Source organism: Hippopotamus amphibius, chromosome 15 (genome assembly GCF_030028045.1).
Source record: "Hippopotamus amphibius kiboko isolate mHipAmp2 chromosome 15, mHipAmp2.hap2, whole genome shotgun sequence".
NCBI lineage: Eukaryota > Metazoa > Chordata > Mammalia > Artiodactyla > Hippopotamidae > Hippopotamus > Hippopotamus amphibius.
Window position 1 is genome coordinate 8,605,703 of NC_080200.1, and position 19,254 is coordinate 8,624,956.

At 53.2% G+C, this 19,254-nt stretch overlaps 1 protein-coding gene across 5 annotated transcripts in view; it reads left to right on the forward strand.

The window, feature by feature from the left end:
* COL5A3 (collagen type V alpha 3 chain) overlaps nt 1-19,254 on the forward strand; it is a 38,402-nt gene that overhangs the window by 12,357 nt on the left and 6,791 nt on the right. For all 5 annotated transcript variants that reach the window (XM_057709133.1, XM_057709132.1, XM_057709136.1 and 2 more), the window contains 43 exons: nt 361-405; nt 513-566; nt 750-794; nt 944-997; nt 1,141-1,185; nt 2,120-2,173; nt 2,276-2,320; nt 2,466-2,519; nt 4,123-4,167; nt 4,275-4,328; nt 4,474-4,581; nt 5,016-5,069; nt 7,345-7,398; nt 8,235-8,279; nt 8,461-8,514; nt 8,635-8,679; nt 9,107-9,160; nt 9,258-9,311; nt 9,742-9,795; nt 9,925-10,032; nt 10,206-10,295; nt 10,811-10,864; nt 11,780-11,887; nt 12,009-12,116; nt 12,206-12,259; nt 12,712-12,765; nt 13,401-13,508; nt 13,586-13,639; nt 13,824-13,877; nt 13,988-14,041; nt 14,162-14,215; nt 14,755-14,862; nt 15,526-15,579; nt 15,760-15,813; nt 16,088-16,141; nt 16,336-16,389; nt 16,585-16,692; nt 16,864-16,917; nt 17,741-17,794; nt 17,992-18,099; nt 18,390-18,443; nt 18,524-18,559; nt 18,991-19,044. In XM_057709133.1, coding sequence (XP_057565116.1) covers nt 361-405; nt 513-566; nt 750-794; nt 944-997; nt 1,141-1,185; nt 2,120-2,173; nt 2,276-2,320; nt 2,466-2,519; nt 4,123-4,167; nt 4,275-4,328; nt 4,474-4,581; nt 5,016-5,069; nt 7,345-7,398; nt 8,235-8,279; nt 8,461-8,514; nt 8,635-8,679; nt 9,107-9,160; nt 9,258-9,311; nt 9,742-9,795; nt 9,925-10,032; nt 10,206-10,295; nt 10,811-10,864; nt 11,780-11,887; nt 12,009-12,116; nt 12,206-12,259; nt 12,712-12,765; nt 13,401-13,508; nt 13,586-13,639; nt 13,824-13,877; nt 13,988-14,041; nt 14,162-14,215; nt 14,755-14,862; nt 15,526-15,579; nt 15,760-15,813; nt 16,088-16,141; nt 16,336-16,389; nt 16,585-16,692; nt 16,864-16,917; nt 17,741-17,794; nt 17,992-18,099; nt 18,390-18,443; nt 18,524-18,559; nt 18,991-19,044 — 2,709 coding nt within the window. The remainder of the gene's footprint in view (nt 1-360; nt 406-512; nt 567-749; nt 795-943; nt 998-1,140; nt 1,186-2,119; nt 2,174-2,275; nt 2,321-2,465; nt 2,520-4,122; nt 4,168-4,274; nt 4,329-4,473; nt 4,582-5,015; nt 5,070-7,344; nt 7,399-8,234; nt 8,280-8,460; nt 8,515-8,634; nt 8,680-9,106; nt 9,161-9,257; nt 9,312-9,741; nt 9,796-9,924; nt 10,033-10,205; nt 10,296-10,810; nt 10,865-11,779; nt 11,888-12,008; nt 12,117-12,205; nt 12,260-12,711; nt 12,766-13,400; nt 13,509-13,585; nt 13,640-13,823; nt 13,878-13,987; nt 14,042-14,161; nt 14,216-14,754; nt 14,863-15,525; nt 15,580-15,759; nt 15,814-16,087; nt 16,142-16,335; nt 16,390-16,584; nt 16,693-16,863; nt 16,918-17,740; nt 17,795-17,991; nt 18,100-18,389; nt 18,444-18,523; nt 18,560-18,990; nt 19,045-19,254) is intronic.

Here is a 19,254-nt window from a genome sequence, read left to right on the forward strand (position 1 = left end):
TACGCTTGGAAGAGACGTGAGGGGTGGTTTGGAAGCTAGAAAGCCAGAATAAGAGCAAAAGGGCATTCAAGAGACTGGGCGAGGGGTGAAGGTCTGCACTGGAGAGTCAGGAGACCTCAGTGGGACTCAGAGAGACAGGTTGAGCACTGAGGGTTAGTACAAGAGTTAAGAAGTGAAGCCTAGGGTTGCAGCTCTAGGATTGAGGTCAGAGGCCCGAATCGAATCACATATGTTCAGTCGGCTAGATCCTGCCACATGCTCTGACTCTGAGATTCCCTGGAAGGGGCTGCCCAGATGAGGGGAGGTGATTCTCTGAGGGTTATACCTCCCCCCCTCCCCAAGTGATTTGCTTTCCCACAGGGAGCAGAGGGACCTCCAGGGCCCACTGGTCAGGCTGGGGAGCCGGTGAGTATCAGGAACCCCTGGACCCCTTGCCTGGCACAGGGGAGGGAGGCAGGACTCATAGGGCTTCAGAGCAGTGATGCTGGAATAACACTCCTACTTCCTTGCAGGGCCCCCGAGGACTGATTGGCCCTAGAGGCTCCCCTGGCCCCCTGGGACGCCCGGTGAGAATGTCGCTGTCTCGCTACATCCCTGTTGGTCCTTTTCTCATCTCTTTCTCCTCTGCATGTCCATTTCTGTTGCCCGGCTTCTCTGCCCACTCACCTTTTCACCTGTGCCTCCCAGTGTCTCAGACGCAGGCTCCTGTGCATGTGTCTGCCCCGGTCTCACACCCTCTCCTCCCCCAGGGTGTAGTTGGAAGTGATGGTGCTCCCGGTGCCAAAGGAAATGTGGTACGTGTTCCGACCCTGATGCTTTCTGACACTCTGACCCTAGGACCATCCATATCCTTGTCCACTCCCATGACCCCACATTTCAAATTCACAAACACCTCAACACCGTAATCCCTTTCAGCTTCACAGGGCCCTCATTTTCCCCCCAGGGTCCTCCAGGAGAACCAGGCCCCCCAGGACAACAGGGAAATCCTGGATCCCAGGTTTGAGTTATCTTTCCCGATAATGAGGTGGGGTGGTGGTGGTGGTCAGCCACGGTCAGGGACCACTCCTAGCCTCCTCAACCTCTGCACTTGCTGCCCCTTTCTAATGCTTTTCTTCTCCCTCTTTTTAAACATGTCTCCAGGGAATCCCTGGCCCTCAGGGACCCATTGGCACTCCTGGGGAGAAGGTGAGTGACAGCTCTCTCTCCCTCCTCCTCTCTCCCAATATCTTTTTCCTTCAACTCTGCCTACAGGAAAGGCTTCCAACCAGGGCCCCTTTTGTAAGCCCTGGATAATGATAAATTGCAACATTCCTTAAACAAGCTCAGAGTTACCGAGTGCCATTGCTGGGGAAGGGTTGATTGCCAGAAATAGAATTCCACCAAGGCTAGATCATAAGAGGGTATTGTCAGGACACAGGGGAACCCTCAGGAGTCAGCCATAGAAAATATTACCAAGATTCATGAGCCAGGAAATCCCTTTCTCTGGGGTCTTGTGGTGTCACCTTTTCCCTCTGCACATCTGTTTCCATCTCCCCTGAAAGACAGGCTCCTTTCTAGTTACATCTTAGTCTGTTCTTACCCCCAGCTTCTATTTCTACACAATCTTGTGCTGCTCTGTCACTGTGTCAGTCCCCAGCTCCTTATGACCTTACAGTTTCTTTATCCAAATCCATCTGATCATAGTTTCTATGAGGCAAGGTGTCCCTTACCCCAAAATTTGAGGAGAGAGTCTGATTGGCTTATCTGGGCCAAGTGCCTGCCTCTAGACTTGTCAACTATCTAGGACATGTGGCGTCACATCATGCCTGCATAGACCCACCCCTCTTCAGATGGAGCTGTGTATTGGAGGCGCTGTGGGTGGAGTCCACCACCCCAGCATGTCTCTCACACTGTTTTTACATCTCTTGTCTCAACCCTCCCAGAAGCAGAGGATTCCTGAGGCACAGAGAGGGGAGGGGTCTTGTCCAGGGTCACACACCAAGTTTGGAAGAGCTGAGCATAGATTTCCTGGCCAGTAGAATCTGATTATTCTCAGCTGCATGTCTGAGTAGGGGATGTTCCTGGTGGCATGCCAGGCTCTGAGACCCTCTGTCTCCCTCTACTATTCATCTTCTTTTAGGGTCCCCCTGGAAACCCAGGAATTCCAGGCAACCCAGGATCTGATGGTCCCCTGGTAAGAACTGGATTCTGGGAGAAGGAGGAAGGAGAAAGGGGGAGGCTTGGGAATTTGGATGGCAAAGCAGTCCTCTGACAACTTAGAATGTTTTTCTCTCAGGGTCACCCAGGTCTTGAGGGCCCAACAGGAGAAAAAGGGGCCCAGGTGAGTGACCTGCAGGGGGCTGATATGGGGATGAGGGTTGGCAGACAGGGCTAGGAACCAGGGGCTAATAATGAGGAGAGAGATGAGGGCACTGGGAACATGGCAGGGGAAGAACAGGATGACACTGATCTTATCTCCATCTCAGGGTCCAGCAGGGTCGGCAGGCCCTCTGGGCTATCCTGGACCTCGGGGTGTGAAGGTAAGTGATACTTGGGGCCTGCAGGTAGGTTTTTTTTTGTTTTTTGGGGGGCTATGCCACGTGGCTTATGGGACCTTAGTTCCCCGACCAGGGATCGAACCCAGGCCCTCAGCAGTGAAAGTGTGGAGCCCTAACCACCGGACAACCAGGTAATTCCCTGCAGATAGGGTTGATTCATTAGCATTGACTTCGGAGAGCCAGCCCCATCAGAAAATTCTGTACATATGATGAAAGGAATCAGTCTGCCAGGCAAGGTGTGGTGGGAGTGACAATATATGGTAGAATGTGTTACTTTGGAGCTGAATAGTCAAAGGGTAACTTTATAGCATAGCTGACACCTTGTAGTTGAGAACAGTTAAACCCATTAGAGGCTGAACCCATTTCACTGTAAGCACACACATCACATCCAAATCCAGCACATTGTAATTAAGCAGAGGGTTGTTTTAAAGCTCAAGCCCGGAGCCATATAATCTACAAGCCCAGAAATGCTGGGACAAGCTGAGAGCTGTATGCAATAGAGATTCACTGTTGACCAAGTGCAGGGACATTGGAATTCAATTCTCCGTGGTAGCTGAGTCCAGTTACATTGTAGCCAAGTACAGGTACCCATTACCTATAGTCTAAGAACAGAGTTTGGTGGTAGCCAAAAGCCTACTCCTCACATTTTTGCATTATAGACAAGCTTAGTTACACTATAACCAAGGAGGTGGTTGTATTGTAGCTGGCCACAAAGTCCTGTGGGTGTCCAAACTCAGAGTTCCATTGTAACCAGGCATAGTTTTCTATATATAGTTGAAGGCTGTGTTGTTGCTGGGTCTAGTTAGGTGGTAGCCATGGCCAGAGAACAGTTGTAGCCAAGCTCGGTTACATTGTGGTCAATGAATTGCCCTGTGGTTAGAGACAGTCATGCTATTGTCAAAACACATAGTTAATCTCTATCCAAGTATAATTTTGTTGTAGTCACTGAGTTTAGTTATATTGTGTCTCCCCAGTGGCTGGAAACAGTCATGCTATTGTTAAAACATAGTTAACTTGTGTCCAAGTACAATTTCATTTTAGTCAGCTGAGCTCAGTTACATTGTAGCCAAGTGCAGCTTTTCTTGTGGCCCAAGCCCAGAATTTGGTGTGAGCAGCATCTGGGCTTGCACTGAGCAGTCTCGCTGTAGCCAAGCACAGACTCCCCTTGTTGCCAGGCACAGAGTCGCATTGTAGCCAGCACAATGGGAAACATTCCTTTGCCTTTAGAATGAAGCTGGGGCCTGGAATGTTCATCCTCTTTCTCCTGCCAGAAGGAACTGTGGACACAGTGTCCCCAGGAGATGGGAATCAATTACTCGGAAATTTGGCTTTCCCTGTACACCCCCACACAGATGACCTTGGGAGGCTGCCAGTAGGAATGGACGGGGGAGAGCCAGCCTTTTGCACACCATACCAGCAGACTTTGGGGAAAGATAATTTCCTCTGGGGCTGCCCTCCCTCCCCCCTGCCTCCAGTCCGACATCCTTTTGGGACTGTCCTGGCTATTTCAGGGCAGGGGGGTGAGTTTGGGGCCCTTCTTAAGTGGGGCGGGGGGGGGGATCCTGAGAGCTTTTTTATTTTTCAGGGTACCTCTGGCAACCGGGGCCTCCAGGGGGAGAAAGGAGAGAAGGTGAGAAGGGCGGGGATTCCTTGAGGGGAGAGCCCTAGTAATGGGGCTTTGGTTGTGTCCCTTCCCTGAAGCCCTGACATCTGATCTCTGTATTTTCTTCTACCCAGGGAGAGGATGGCTTCCCAGGCTTCAAGGGTGATGTGGGACTTAAAGGCGATCGGGTAAGATGATCTCCAGAGAAGGGGTCTGGCAGATCTGGGGGACTTGGGAAAGACAGTGAGAGGGTGAGCTGGGGCAAAGACAGGGGGCTAGTGGGAGCAAGGATGACAAAAGGACTGATGTCAGGGCTTCTTTTTTCTATTCCAGGGGCAACCTGGACCCCCAGGTCCTCAGGGAGAGGATGGTCCTGAAGGGCTGAAGGGGCAGGAGGGGCTTGCTGGTGAGGAGGGGCCCCCAGGCTCAGCTGGGGAGAAGGTGAGTGGACCTGGTCACCTCCTCCAGGCTATATCCCAGCTTCCTGCCTGCAGTCAAGGTTCTCCCTGGCCCTTTGCCTTCTGTCCTCTGCTCTTTTATCTCCAACTTGAGGAAGCTCTCAGCTCCTTCAATTCCCCAGCTCAGCATTACAGAGCAATTCCGTGCACATTTTCTTATTTTTACCCCCATAACCACCATAGGCAACAGACTTTTTTACCCCACTCCACCCCCATTTTACAGACGGAAACTGAGATTTGGAATGGTTGAATGAGCTGCCCAAGGACATGCCCGTAGCAGGCAGGGGCCAGGACCTGAACCCATGTTCCCCTGAATCCCACCCTCCTACTCCTGCCACCATGCCCCAGCCATCTTGCCCCTCCCCCACTGACCTCCAGGTTGCAATCTCTAACCTTTGTCCCGTAATCTCTCTGCAGGGCAAGCTTGGGGTGCCAGGTCTCCCAGGTTACCCAGGACGTCCAGGCGCTAAGGTCAGAAGTTAGGAGGCGGGTAGTGGGCAAGGGCGGGGTTCAGAGACTGATTAACATCTGCGGGTCCAGGCTGTGATCTGAGGGTGTGAGCTGTCCACCCCACGGGGCATTGAGAGTATAATATGTGGGCTTTGGCATCAGACAAACTGAGGCTCAAATACCTAACCTTATCTGCTAAGTGACCTTGAGTAAGTCACCCTTTACCTGCTAAACGACCTTGAACATTGAACCCCTTTTCTCAGTTGCAAGAGGGAGATACCAGTAGTATCTACCTCATCAATTTGATCATAATCATGTTGATGGTTTTGGTGATAATAAAACTGTAGGATCCTCCTTATTTGGTATGATTGAGGTTGGTTCAGACTAAGAGTCAGTAAGGAGGAGGATCATAAAAAATACATATTTTATATATCTTGAATTAGTTGTAGCTTAAAATAGAATGTACTTATGTAAAACTGTACATTTGGCTGCCAATGTTTTGATAATTGAGGCTATTGGTAGGACATGTCTTTCTGCCTAAACCACACCCATATTACATCAGTGAGGATTTATAGCTTTTATTTACCTAAGATGGAGCAGAAACTCAAAGACACATGGGAAGAAATCTGAGTACAGGATCATTCTCGAGTTCCACACTTTTGGCATCTTGATCTGATACAGCTATCTTGCCCTGCCTAATCTGACAGTGATTTTTTATTTTTAGTGACTTCCCTTTATACTGAGTCTTTTCCATTTAACATATTTTATAGATATCTTTTTTTTCCCTTTCTACATTTCACCAGTTTTTGTAAGCTTTCACTAAGTCACATGACTCCAGTAGCAAGGGTAACTGACATAAAGAAGTTTGGGAATTAACTCAAGGTACCCAGACTAAGAGCAGAACTCAGCCTGTTAGAGCAGAAATTCACGGGGGTTAGAACACGCCAAGACCGACCAGTGTGTCTTGGACATCAAGCAATGAATATATTACAGGAGGCCTGATGTGTTGGTTTAGTTGAGGTCAGTGTCTTATTCAGCTTGGGTTGCTAGAATAAAAATACCTTAGACCACGTGGTTTAGCAACAGAAACTTTTTCCAGAGGCTGGAAGTCTGAGATTAGAGTGCCAGCATGATTGGATTCTGGTGAGGGCTCTTTTCCTGTTTTGTAGATGAACACTTTCTGTCTGTGTCCTCACATAGAAGAGAGGGAGAGGGAGAGGGAAAGATCTAGTCTCTCTCTTTTTCTTATAAGAGCACTAATTTCATTCACAAGGGCCCCATCCTCATGACCTACTTACTTCCCAAAGGCCCCGGTTCCAAATACGATCACACTAGGGACTGAGGCTGCAGCATGTGACTTTTGGGGGGACACAACATTCAGTCCATTATAGTTTGTAATAATCAACATGAATAACAATGACAGCTAACATTTCTTGAACACATACTATGTGCCAAGTACCTGAAAAAAAAAAAACCCATTTTTTTCCTATCCCATTTAATCCTAACCAAAACCTTGTGAAGGAGGATATTGTTGGTATCCCCAGGCTACAAACAAGGAGACTGATGCTCAGAGGCGTTAAGCCATTTGTCCAGAGCCACACCACTTGTCCAGTGGTGGATCTAGGATCCAAAACACAGTGAGGGGTGAGAGGGGATATCAGACCCTATGATGTCTTCCCCCAGGTCAAGGGAGGATGCCTCCAAGAAAAGGAGGAAAGCAAGTACTAGAGTTAGTTAGTTAACAAATATTTTGTAAGTTCCCACCATGTGCCAGGCAATGGGGAATAAAACCAGAGCATTATGTCCTAATCATTGAATAAGAAGGCAGATGAGCAAGGTCATTCCAATACTAATATTACAGGGAAAACTATATAGGACAACACAATAGAGCATGACTGAGGATATGGTGGTCAAGATGGTGGCAGAAGGCTACTCCAAGGAGGTGACATTTGAATGATATCTAAATGATGAGAAGCTGGCTTTGTGGGGATCTGAAAGAAGAGAATTTTAGGCAAAGGAAGCCAGTGCAAAGGCCCTGAGGCAGGAATGTACTGGTATCTGAGTAGCATTAAAGAGGCCAGTGTGGCTGGAAGGGAGTGAGTAAGGGGGGAGAATGGGGAGAGGAGAGCTGAGGTCTGCCTTGGAGGAGGCTGGAGCTGGAGGGACCAAAGAAGCTTCTGGAATCAGTGGCCTGGAAATGCTTGAAAAGGTGGGATGGCTGAATGGGGTGAGGGTGCCAACATTTCCCACCACCCACTCCTCACCCTATCTCTTCTCTCTCATTCTCTTGACTCAGGGATCTATTGGCTTTCCTGGGCCCCTGGGACCATTAGGAGAAAAAGGGAAGCGGGTGAGTTGTGATCCAGGGGTCAGGGGAGAGGGAAGAGCTTGCATGAGAGGAACATCATGTATGGCTGTGTGTGGTAGCAGGTGGGGCCTCAGCTGGCTGTGTCTATGCCTGCAAGCACTTGTGTGCACAAAAATTCCAATATGCAATGCAGGGCACATGTAGATGATCCAACCTGGCATTACAGCATATGTGCCTGTGTGTCTGTGTGCACATGTGCGTCCCATGTGCCTTTCAGTGCAGATCAGACGGAGTCTGGGTGCTGCAGCCTAGGGGCCTGTGAATGGGTGAACAAGGGCACCAGCTGTATGTATGTTGTGTGACTATGGGTGTACACGTGTGAGGGGGCATGTTGAAGTGTGTGAAAGAATAGGGAAATACACACATGACATGCACATGAGGGTTTATATACTGCTGTGTTTATCAGGACCATGTCCTTACATGAATCCATGCACATACATGTCTAGACACATGTGCAAGGGACATATTCCACGATGAGCTCTGTGTGTCATCTTGAAGCTACGGTCACCCCTTGCATGCCGCGATGGCATGCAGTCATGTGTACATACCATGCAGCTGTGATAAATAGGCATCCATGTGAGCAAATGCACTTGTATGTGTGGACCCTGTAGGTACAATCCTAATATAATTGGGTGTCTGTGATCTTTGCATGGGTGCATGTGTAAGTTGTATTTATGTGTGTATGTAAGTGAAAGGCTTGCCAGTGACTGTGGGGCAGATATCTTTCCAGGTCCCTGACTGGCTGCATTTGTGTGTTTGTGTCATGTCTTTTCACCGTCACCCTCTTCTGCTTCCACCTCATCTGATTTATGTTCCAGGGGAAAGCCGGGCAGCCAGGCCTGGAAGGAGAGCGGGGACCACCAGTAAGAAAACGGGGGTCGGGGCTGGAAGGAGGGGCTACAAGGGGAGAGGTGGGTGGGAAGAGGGCTTGGGTTACTTTGGTGGTCTTTGGATGGTCACAGAGGGAGGGAACCCAGAGGACTCAGCCTCATCTCCTAGGCTCTCCCACCTCTCACTTCCAATCATTTCTTCTTTTCTATTCAGGGCTCCCATGGAGAGAGAGGGCAACCAGGTGCCACAGGGCAACCAGGCCCTAAGGTATGTGGTGGGTGGGTGGTCAGGCCCCCCATGCAGGCCCTCTGCCCCAGGTTCACCAAGTCCCTTCCAATACCTCCCTGTTGAATATGTTCTGCAGCCTGAGTATTCATTTTACCCTAGGGTGATGTGGGCCAGGAAGGAGCCCCTGGGTTCCCTGGAGAAAAGGTAAGTGTGTGTGTGTGTGTGTGTGTGTGTGTGTGTGTGTGTGTGAGAGAGAGAGAGAGAGAGAGAGGGATTCTGGGTGGGAGACAAGCCCAGAAGGTGGGGAGACATTATAATGCAGAATGCAGAAAGAGCCTCTGGAATCAGAGAGCTGTGAGTTCAAGTCTTAGCTCTGCCACTCACCTGCTGTGTGACCTTGGGCGAGTCACATAACCTCTCTGTGCCTCAGAGAGGTTTCCCTCTCTATCAAATGGGAATAACCACAGTTCCCATTCCAAAGGGCTGCAGTGATGAATGAAATAACTTCCTGAGCATAGAATGCTTGACCCCATGCCTGGCCTGCAGGAAGCACTCAACATGCCATTGTCATTATGTGGGACTCAGGGGGAAGGCAGGAGGGATGAATTAATGATTTCTGCTTCCATTTCAGGGCCTCCCAGGTCTTCAAGGCCCTCCTGGTTTCTCTGGACCAAAAGGTCCCCCTGTAAGTAACCTTACTCTGCTGGCAGAGGGGGAGGGGGAGCCAGGCAGTGAGGAGACTCCTTGTCTGTACCTCAACTCTCTCCCGTCTTGTCCCTCAGGGCCCCCAGGGGAAAGATGGGAGACCTGGGCACCCTGGACAGAGAGGAGAATTGGTGAGCAACCCTTTGACCTCTGACCACTGACCCCATTAGGCTCTCCATTTCTTCCCCTCCATGACACCTCCTTTTTTTTTTAATTAAAAAAAAATTTAAAAAATTTTTATTTAGTTTTTGGCTGCACTGGATCTTCATTGATGCTTTTGGGTCTTCATTGCTGACTGCGGGCTTTCTCTAGTTGTGGCAAGCGGGGGCTACTCTTTGTTGCGGTGCACGGGCTTCTCATTGTGGTGGCTTCTCTTGCTGCAAAGCGCAAGCTCTAGGCGTGTGGGCTTCAGTAGTTGTGGCACATGGGTTTAGTCGCTCCACGCATGTGGGATCTTCCTAGACCAGGGATTGAACCCATGGTCCTTGCATTGGCACGTGGATTCCTAACCACTGTACCACCAGGGAAGTCCCAATACCTCTTTTTAATGTTTCTCCTCAGGGCTTCCAAGGTCAGACAGGCCCACCTGGACCAGCTGGTGTCGTGGGCCCTCAGGTCAGTGTGTAGCCCACAGTTCTCCCAGTTTTGCACCAGTTTGGGGATGTTTGGGGGAGGGGGAGGTGATCTCAGGCAGACCCCTACTGCAAGCCACCTCCGTTCACAATGAGCCTTCTACCTCTCCAGGGAAAGACAGGAGAAGCAGGGCCTCTGGGTGAGAGGGGGCCCCCAGGCCCCCCTGGACCTCCTGGTGAACAAGGTCTTCCAGGCCTGGAAGGCAGAGAGGGGGCCAAGGTAAGACCTGCCCCACGGGAGATCTCGTCAAGTGACCCCAAGGGTCCCTTAATGGCTGGACAGCACCTCCGCGCTCAGAATCAACCCCATGTGGGAGGGGGCCCAGACTCACAGATTGAGGGGAGATGCCCCCCTTCTCTGGAGTCTGACCTCCCTCCTCTCTACTCCTGCAGGGGGACCTGGGACCACTGGGACCCCTTGGGAAGGAAGGGCCACCTGGACCCAGAGGTTTCCCGGGTCCTCAAGGACCCCCCGGAGAGCCAGTGAGTATTGTTTGGAGCTCCTCCTGCACGTTCCTGGCTGCGCTGTGAAGCAGAGAAGGAAAGAGGGGCCCAGGGCAGGGGCAAATGTGAGAGTAAAAGAATGGCTGCAGGAGGGACAGTGTCCTGAACCTCAGTGCCTGGGAAGTGGGTGGGAACTCTGAGCCCCCCAGGTTGAAGACAGGACTTGGGGGCACCCTTGGGGTCTCTCTCTTGTTTTTTTTTAAGCTCATCATTGGAATATAATTGCTTTACACTCTTGTGCCAGTTTTTGAGGTACACCAAAGTGAATCAGCTGTATTTATACATATATCCCCATATCCCCTCCCTCCCAAGACTCCCTTTCACCCTCCCTGTCATGACCCTCTAAGGCATCACCCACCCATCATCGAGTTGATCTCCCTTTGTTATACAGCAACTTCCCACTAGCTATCTATTTTACAGTTGGTAGTATATATATGTCTATGCCACTCTCTGACTTCGGGGGTCTCTTGACTGTGAATCATCTCCTTCCTCAGGGACCTACTGGTTTGAAGGGTGACAAGGGCCCTCCGGGCCCGGTCGGGGCCAATGTAAGTGTGAACCCTTCTGCTGTGTGGGGGGCAGGATGCAGGAGTCTCAGGCTATCTGGGAAGCTGGGTATTGTCATGATCAAGTCTGCTGTTTTGGGAGCCCAACAGGCTGGGGTCACAGCCATCTCTGCCACTCACTGGCCGGGCAGTTGTGTCACTCCGTGAGTTTCCTCATCTGTAAAATAGTTTCCCTGTCTGTAAAATAGTCCCATCGCCTAGATAATCGTAAATCTCAGTGAGGGTATCCGCCGGACACATACTTACCTGCATGCCAGACATCAGTGTTTAAAAACTTCCTTTCTCCTGGAGTTTACCATGATCTAGTCAGGGAGATAAGGGATCAGCAGTGATGAATGCCACAAAGCAAAATAGCACAGAGTAGGGGAGGGCAGGGGAGAGCTGTTGACATAGGCTGGCCAGGGAAGGCCTCCTTAGAAGGTGACATTTGTACTGAGACCTGAAGGTGGTGAGGGAGGAGCCATGGGGTTGGCTGGGGGAAAAGTGTGCGAGGCAGAAGGAACAGCATATGCAAAGTCCTGAGGCTGGAGGAAACAGTGAGGAGCCCTGTGTAGCTGGAGGGAAGTGAACAGAGGGTGAGTGGGAGGAGGTGAGGGCGGGGAAGTGATGGGGCAGGGAAGAGACAGGGCAGGGAAGAGGCGGGGCAGGTCGTGCATTGCCCTGTGGGCTGCCAGGAGAACTTTTTTTCTCCAAGTGAGACGGGAGCCACAGAGGGCTGTGGGCAGGTGAGGCATGTGCTCTGACTCAGGTGTTCACAGCGCCCTCTGGCTGCTGTGTGGGGAACAGATTGGTTGTGCTGGTAACCATGAAACCCAGGGCCTGGCTGCTTGAATATCCCCCAATAAATGAGAACTACCACTACTGCTATTATTCCTGACCCTTCACCCCTGTTTTCAGGGATCCCCTGGGGAGCGCGGTCCTCTAGGCCCAGCAGGGGGCATTGGACTTCCTGGCCAAAGTGGAGGCCAAGGCTCTGTTGGCCCTGCAGGCGAGAAGGGGTCCCCGGTAAGTGCCTGCCCACCTCCCCACGCCATTCCCCAGGCATCTCCAAGACCCAACCCTTCACATACCAGGATCTCATTTCTGCTTTGGCTCCTGACATACCCCTTTCCACTCCCCCAATCAGGGTGAACGTGGGCCCCCTGGCCCCACTGGCAAAGATGGGATCCCAGGGCCCCTGGGGCTTCCCGGATCCCCTGGAGCTGTGGGGCCTTCTGGTGAGGAAGGGGACAAGGTGAGAGAGAGTTCATGAAGGGCGAGGGACGGGGGGAGGATGGAGGTAGAGAGAGGCTGGGTCCTCCCTTCATCCTGTTTCCTTTGCAGGGAGAAGTGGGTGCCCCCGGTCACAAGGGCAGCAAAGGCGATAAGGGGGATGCGGTGAGTGGGGAGCCCCAGTGAAAGCGGTGGTCCTCAGGGAGGGGAGAGGGATGTGAAGGATGGAGGGGGGGTGGAGGCCACCGAGCTTCCTGCCTTCTTGAGACCCATCTTGACCCCCGCAAGTAACAGAAGCCACTCAAGCTACCTGTAATAAAGGGACCAACAGCATCCCCAGCTTCCCTCCAGGAATTCAGCCGCAGTGCCCAGCATCAGGGGGCCAGCTCAGTCCCTGGGTCCTGGTGGGACTTTTGGGCAAATGTCCTGATGGGCCAAGCTTAGGCCAGATGCTGTGTCTGGTCCCATGAATTGGTGGCTAGGAAGGCAGGGTCGCGGGGAGGGAAATGCAGCTTCCTGATGGGGGAAGTGGACAGGGGTGCAGTAATTGACATCTCTAGTGTTCTCGCCTTCCCAGTCTTGAACCTGAGGGTTTTTTACTCTGTTCCCTCCTCCAGGGCCCACCTGGACCAATAGGGATACGGGGTCCTGCGGGACACCCAGGCTCCCCGGTGAGTGCTCCCAGCTTTGTGGCTGTCCCCTGGATCTCCAGTGTTCTGGGGAAGGGACAGTGTTCTTCATGGTGACTCAGGTCCAAAGTCAAACCCAGCCCTGACCTACCCCTCCATGCCAACACTCCACATGAACTCACCCGAGAATCTGACTCAATCCTGACCTCAACCCCTGAATCCCATCGCAGCCCTAATCTCAAAGCTGCTTGTGACCTTAATCTCAATCCCAGCTTAAACCTTATCTTCATATCCAACATTAACTGAACCCTGACCTAGTCCTACCCTTAACTCCTGTCCTGACCCACCCTCCAATGCTCACCCCAAACCTGAGCTCAAATTCTGTATCCACCTTGGCTTTGACTTCAAGCCCAACCCTACATCTCAACACCATCTGGACCTTAATGGACCTCAACTTGAGCCTGACTCACCACCCAGTGTACATCTCAAAACTTTGACTCAACCCCTGACTTCATTCTTAAACCCTGACCCTTAACCTGCACCCCCAACTTCAAACCTGACCCTGACCCTCCCCAAACTTAATCTCAACCCTGAACCTCAATCCTGACTTTGACCTCGAGCCTGTCTCCTACCCTTGACACACACTCTAACTGTGCCCTGCCCTGTCCTCCTCCCAGGGAGCAGACGGGGCTCAGGGACGCCGGGGACCCCCGGGCCTCTTTGGGCAGAAAGGAGATGATGGAGTGAGAGGCTTCACTGGGGTGATTGGCCCCCCTGGCCTGCAGGTGGGTGTCTGAGTTTGGGGGTGCAAGCCTCTGGCCCTTCCCACTTTGTGCCCCAATTTTGCTTCTTTGTTCCACAGGGGATGCCAGGCCTTCCTGGAGAAAAGGGGGAAGTTGGAGATGTAGGGTCCATGGTATGGACAATGGGGGAAAATGGGGGGGCAGGGCAGGGGTGGCCATTAGATCGATTTGGGGGGTCATAGAGCCCATTATTTTAAGCAGCATGTAGGTCAGCAGCATCAAAGGTGGTGTTTGTGGTTACTGGAGCTTTTCGAAGGATCATGGGGGTCACTGGATGCTATTCTGACTGTCCCATAGGGTCCCCATGGAGCTCCGGGCCCTCGGGGTCCCCAGGGCCCCAGCGGATCAGAGGTGAGAACTCTGGGGGAGGGCAGGATGCCTCAGAGGTGAGGACATCGATTTCCCAAGAAGGGGCTGTTGGGATCCCACAGTCCCACCTGTACCCCTTGCTGTCTCTCCAGGGTCCTCCAGGGCTGCCTGGGGGAGTTGGTCAGCCCGGTGCTGTGGGTGAGAAGGTGAGAGAGAGAGAACAGGGGGCTGCCTGAGTTGGGGGAGGCACAACCAGTCCTTCCTGGGGGTGGCTGTTCTGGCTGCCAGGATGGGACCTCTCCTCACCTTCGCTTTGCCTCCTGCAGGGTGAACCAGGGGAGCCTGGAGACCCGGGACCCCCAGGAATCCCAGGCATCCCTGTGAGTGACTTTGTCCTGTGCCCCTGTATCCATCTCAGGGGATCTCTGACCCCTGGGCATCTAGGGCCACCGTGACCTTTGGGCAGCTCTAGGTCACCCACTGACCCAGGACATAAGGGCATCCCCGGTTATCTTGATGCCAGAGCCCTTAAAGATCTCAGGGGTGCTACATAAAGTTCTCTAGGTTGTGTACTGCACAACGGTGTGGGGCTGAGGGGGCAGGTGGGGCTCAGATCTAAACCACGAGCCCCAGCTTGGGGATGAGCTGCCCAGAGGGGACCCCTTTTCTGCTTCACTCCAGGGGGGCACACGGGCTGGCCCAAATTTGCCCATGACCTCTGGGCAACTGGACCATCCTGGCCCCTGACTCCTATAAATCTTAGATTTCTCTGACCTCTGACCCTTGGGCAGTCTAGGCTACTCTGACCCCTGACCCCAGGAAAGTCCCAGGCCACCCAGATTCCTGAGTCCAGGTATGCTAACCCTTGACCCTTGGAGACGCCAGGCTACTCTGACCTCTGACCTCTGTTTCTGCAAAGGGGCCCAGGGGAGAATTTGGTGAAAAGGGGGATGCAGGCCCATCTGGGGCTGCTGGACCCCCAGGCAAGAAAGGTCCCCCTGGAGAAGATGGAGGAAAAGGGAACGTGGTGAGTCCTGGGGCACATGGAGGCAGAGACCTGGAGGCGGGGACGTGTGTCAACTTGAACCTGCCCCCCAACATCCAGCCAGGGGTCCCATCCTCCACTGTGCTGATTCCACAAGCAGCCCCAGAACATGGCTGAATGAATGAATGATTGAGTGAAAGAATGAATCAATATAAAAACACCGTGGTTATATGTCATTGCAGTGGGGCAAACTTGCTTCCACCCTGAGTCGTTCTAACAGTGCTGGACAGGTCAAGGTTGAGACTGATGCTGGGTCAGAGTTGGCTGATGTGGGATTTGCCACCAGGGTGGAGGCTGAGTGCCCCCCACCATGGCAGTGGGGCTCGGGGTGGGGAGGGAGGGCAGTGAGGAGCTTCGGAGTCTGAGGGACCTTAATTTGAATCTCACCACCCCACCACTTGGGTCCCCTCTCTGAGGTCAGTTCTGTCTGTGAGTCCCAAGCAGGGAGGAGGCAGTGAGATGATGCATGGACCATTCTTAGCTCACGTTAACACGAAAATGTTCCTCCTACCGGAGCTGGGATTTTGTGTTTTGTTCACCAATGTATCCCCAACAACCAGAACTGTGCCTGGGCATGGTTAAATGAATAAAGGAATGAATGCTCCATCATTCAGAGATGTGATTATTCATCATTCTGTGTTCCAGGGCCCCACAGGGCTCCCAGGAGACCCAGGCCCCCCCGGAGACCCTGGAGTTTCAGTGAGTGTGACCCCTCCTTCCTCGAAAGCCCAGCATCTTCCCTATTCTGTCCCCATCTCCCCAACCCCCACAGACCTGGCAAGGTTGATGGAGCGAATAACCTTCACTTTCTTCCAAACCTCAGTCCTAAATTCTCATGTGCCCCCGTGACCCTTTCTGACTTTGTCCTCCCCAACATAGGGTCAAGATGGTCCTGCGGGGGAGAAGGGAGGCCCTGGAGATGTGGGGGGACCGGTGAGTAGGGGAAGAGAGGATGTGGTGCCTGGAGAGGGGGGTCGGGGCTGGTGAGTGGGTGAACTGGGGGTCAGGAGAGTGGGTTAGTGAGGCACCCAGGGCCCCTGTAGGTGTGACCGCTTTGCCTCTCTGGGGCCTAACCATGCATGTGAGCAGCTTGAGGGCGGAGGCGGGAGATGGCTGGTGCTGGATGCTGTTTGGGGAAGGCTGTCTTCACATCAAAGGCATCCTAAACCGTCATCCTCAACTACCCTGGTGGTTATAATCTTCATAGGGTCCATCTGGCGCTTCTGGGGAACCTGGCCCCCCTGGGCCCCCTGGCAAAAGGGTGAGTGATGCCCCCTTACCCCGCCTCCTGGCTTTCCTGGCTCCAACTTTGTTCCACTCACTCTTACAGGCCCCCACTCACTCCACAAGCCCCCCTCTCATACCTACAGGCCCTCACTCACCGCTAGAAGCCCCCCACTCACCCCCAGAAGCCCCCACTCACCTCACAGCCCCCCACTCACTTTCTCCCCTCAGGGTCCTTCTGGTCGCACGGGTCGAGAAGGCAGAGAAGGGGAGAAAGGTGCTAAGGTAAGTGCCCGCAGCCAAGGGAGGGGTCCTTGTCCTGACCTGTTGGCCAACACTTGGGCCTCAGAATGGGGAGGGACCTGTGACCACCGCGGGTGCCCCAACTCCTCCCTCCTCCCTGCTGGTTCTTGGCTGGGGGGTCAGGAGGCAGTCACCCCCTGACTCTGTCTGCCCCTCCCTTGACCCTGTCCTTTTCAGGGGGAACCAGGTCCTGATGGGCCCCCAGGGGGGACAGGCCCAGTGGGGGCTCGAGGGCCCCCTGGGCGTGTCGGGCCTGAGGGTCTTCGAGGGATCCCCGGCCCTGTGGTGAGTGGGATGGGAATAGGGACAGGGTGGCAGTGGGATCGGCCCTCCTTATGTGCTCCCATCTTGTACTTTCTCATCACAGTTGAGAGGAGCTGACCCTGGTGCGGGGGGAGGGGGCATCCACACTGGGTTTTTGCAGAGTGCAGCCCGCCATGTTCTGTTTTGCCCTAGGGTGAACCAGGCCTCCTGGGACCTCCCGGACAGTTGGGCCCTCCTGGCCCCCTGGTAAGAGACTTCTTCATCCCTGAGGTCCCAGCACTGACAGTCACACTGGGCCTCCAGTGACCATCTAGTGACCCCGGGTGCTGATGGTGCAGACTGACCCCTCACTGACTATCCATCTGATGGTCCACCCTGACCATCTGTACGAACCATCTCCTCTGATCACTCATCTCGATTGGTCTACAGTGACCACCCACACGGACCCTCCACCTCGATGGTCTACACTGGCCCCCCACACTGACCCTCCATCTTCATGGTCTACACTGGCCACCCACACTGACCCTCCACCTCGATGGTCCACACTGGCCACCCACACTGCCCCTCCATCTTGATGGTCTACACTGGCCACCCACACTGACCCTCCACCTCGATGGTCCACACTGGCCACCCACACTGCCCCTCCATCTTGATGGTCTACACTGGCCACCCACACTGACCCTCCACCTCGATGGTCTACACTGGCCACCCACACTGACCCTCCACCTCGATGGTCCACACTGGCCACCCACACTGACCCTCCACCTCAATGGTCCACACTGGCCACCCACACTGCCCATCCATCTTGATGGTCTACACTGACCAAACTGACCATCTAAATAGTCTACACTGATGTTGACCACTGACCGTTCCTGTTGGCCATCCTCCAACAAACCCCTTCATTTATCTCTCATCATCCCTCCTCTTTCCTGACCACCTCTATCACCACTTCCCCGCTAACTCCATTTGAAATCTGGGTAATTTCCCATTTGACCATCCCCCAGTCACTTCCATGGACCTTGAGGCTTTCTGTTTGAGACTCACCAACTGACCCTAACTCTCCTTCCAGGGACCCTCTGGCCTCCCAGGGCTGAAGGGAGATGCTGGCCTCAAGGGGGAAAAGGTAAGAATACCACCTTCCATTATTCTCCTCCCCCATTTACCTCCCTCTCCTCCACCTTCCCCTCCCTCCATAGCCAGGGGACTAGGAGATTGGGGTCAACTCTGCTCCCAAACTCACTACTCCAAGGCTCTAGGAGAAAAGTCTCCCAACCCTCCACCCCCATTTCTTTCCCCACATGTGTCTCTTCTATCTTCTAGGGCCACATTGGATTAATTGGTCTCATCGGTCCCCCTGGGGAGGCTGGTGAGAAAGGGGATCGGGGGTTGCCAGGAGTTCAAGGCCCCCTTGGCCTCCAGGGAGAACCTGTGAGTGTGTGTCCTGCCCCGAGTGGGAAGATCGTGTTTAGAGGGTGGGTGGGAAGGCAGAAGTGAGGTTTATTTGGCGACTGTGGGTGTGGGGGTTTGGGAAGCCTAGGTCTAGAATAATAGGGGTTGTGTCTGGGGCAGATGGGAGGCTCTGTCTGGGGACTTGAAGGTTGAAGGCTGCGTCTGCGGTTTGGGGTCTTCTTTGGAGGGAACTGGAGGCTTGTCTGGGGGATGCATCTGGACCATAGGGATGAACCCCATCAATGCTGACTCTGATGCCCTTTCTCCAGGGTTCCTCTGGTCCCATCGGCTCTCTGGGCCACCCTGGGCCCCGAGGTGTGGTGGTGAGTATGAGGGGTTTGTGAGGTGGGGTCGCCTTGTTGGGCCAGCCAGGACTCCAGCTCTTCCTATTTGTACCCCACAGGGTCCTCCAGGACCGAAAGGCTCAAAGGGGTCCCCGGTGAGTACTCACTGTTCCCTTGGGCTCCCGTATCCCAGCTGCCCAGCTCCCATTCACTGCTCCAGAACCCTCAGTGCCTTTGCATTCATTCATTTATTTATTCAGTCTGTCAGGCATTCAACAAATATTTCTTCAACACCTACTATTGTATTTTATCAAATCTAAGATGCCATCCGTTGTAAGATGAGCTATTATTTTGTAAACGGCTACAGAAGAAAACAGTTCTGCCAAGTAAACTATGACTTGTCATAGACGTTAAGATGCTGATTTCAGAGATGTTCAAATATGGAAAGAAAATTTGCAGTTTATGTTTGGTGCTGAAAATTGCGGGTCCTTCTCCCAGTGCTCTGTGTGTGTGTGTGTGTGTGTGTGTGTTGGCAGGCAGGGGTCTCCATAGACAGAGTTCCTACCCAAATGACTTCTCCCTACAGGGATCCCAAGGTCTCCGTGGAGACACCGGACCCCCAGGTCCCCCTGGCGCGCCGGTGAGTTCCCCAGGGGCTATGTTGGAGTGTGTCCCTCTTGGGTCCCTCAGTGCCAGAACTGGGTGGAGCACACACCAGGTGTTCCGTGGGGGTGCAGGTGGGGAGGGAGGTGGCTGAAAAGCTGAAGGAGGATCTAGGCTGTGTTGAGGCGGCTTAGCGGGGACATCCATGGGGGCTCTGACCAGATCTTTTCTGTCCATCTTTCCTGGT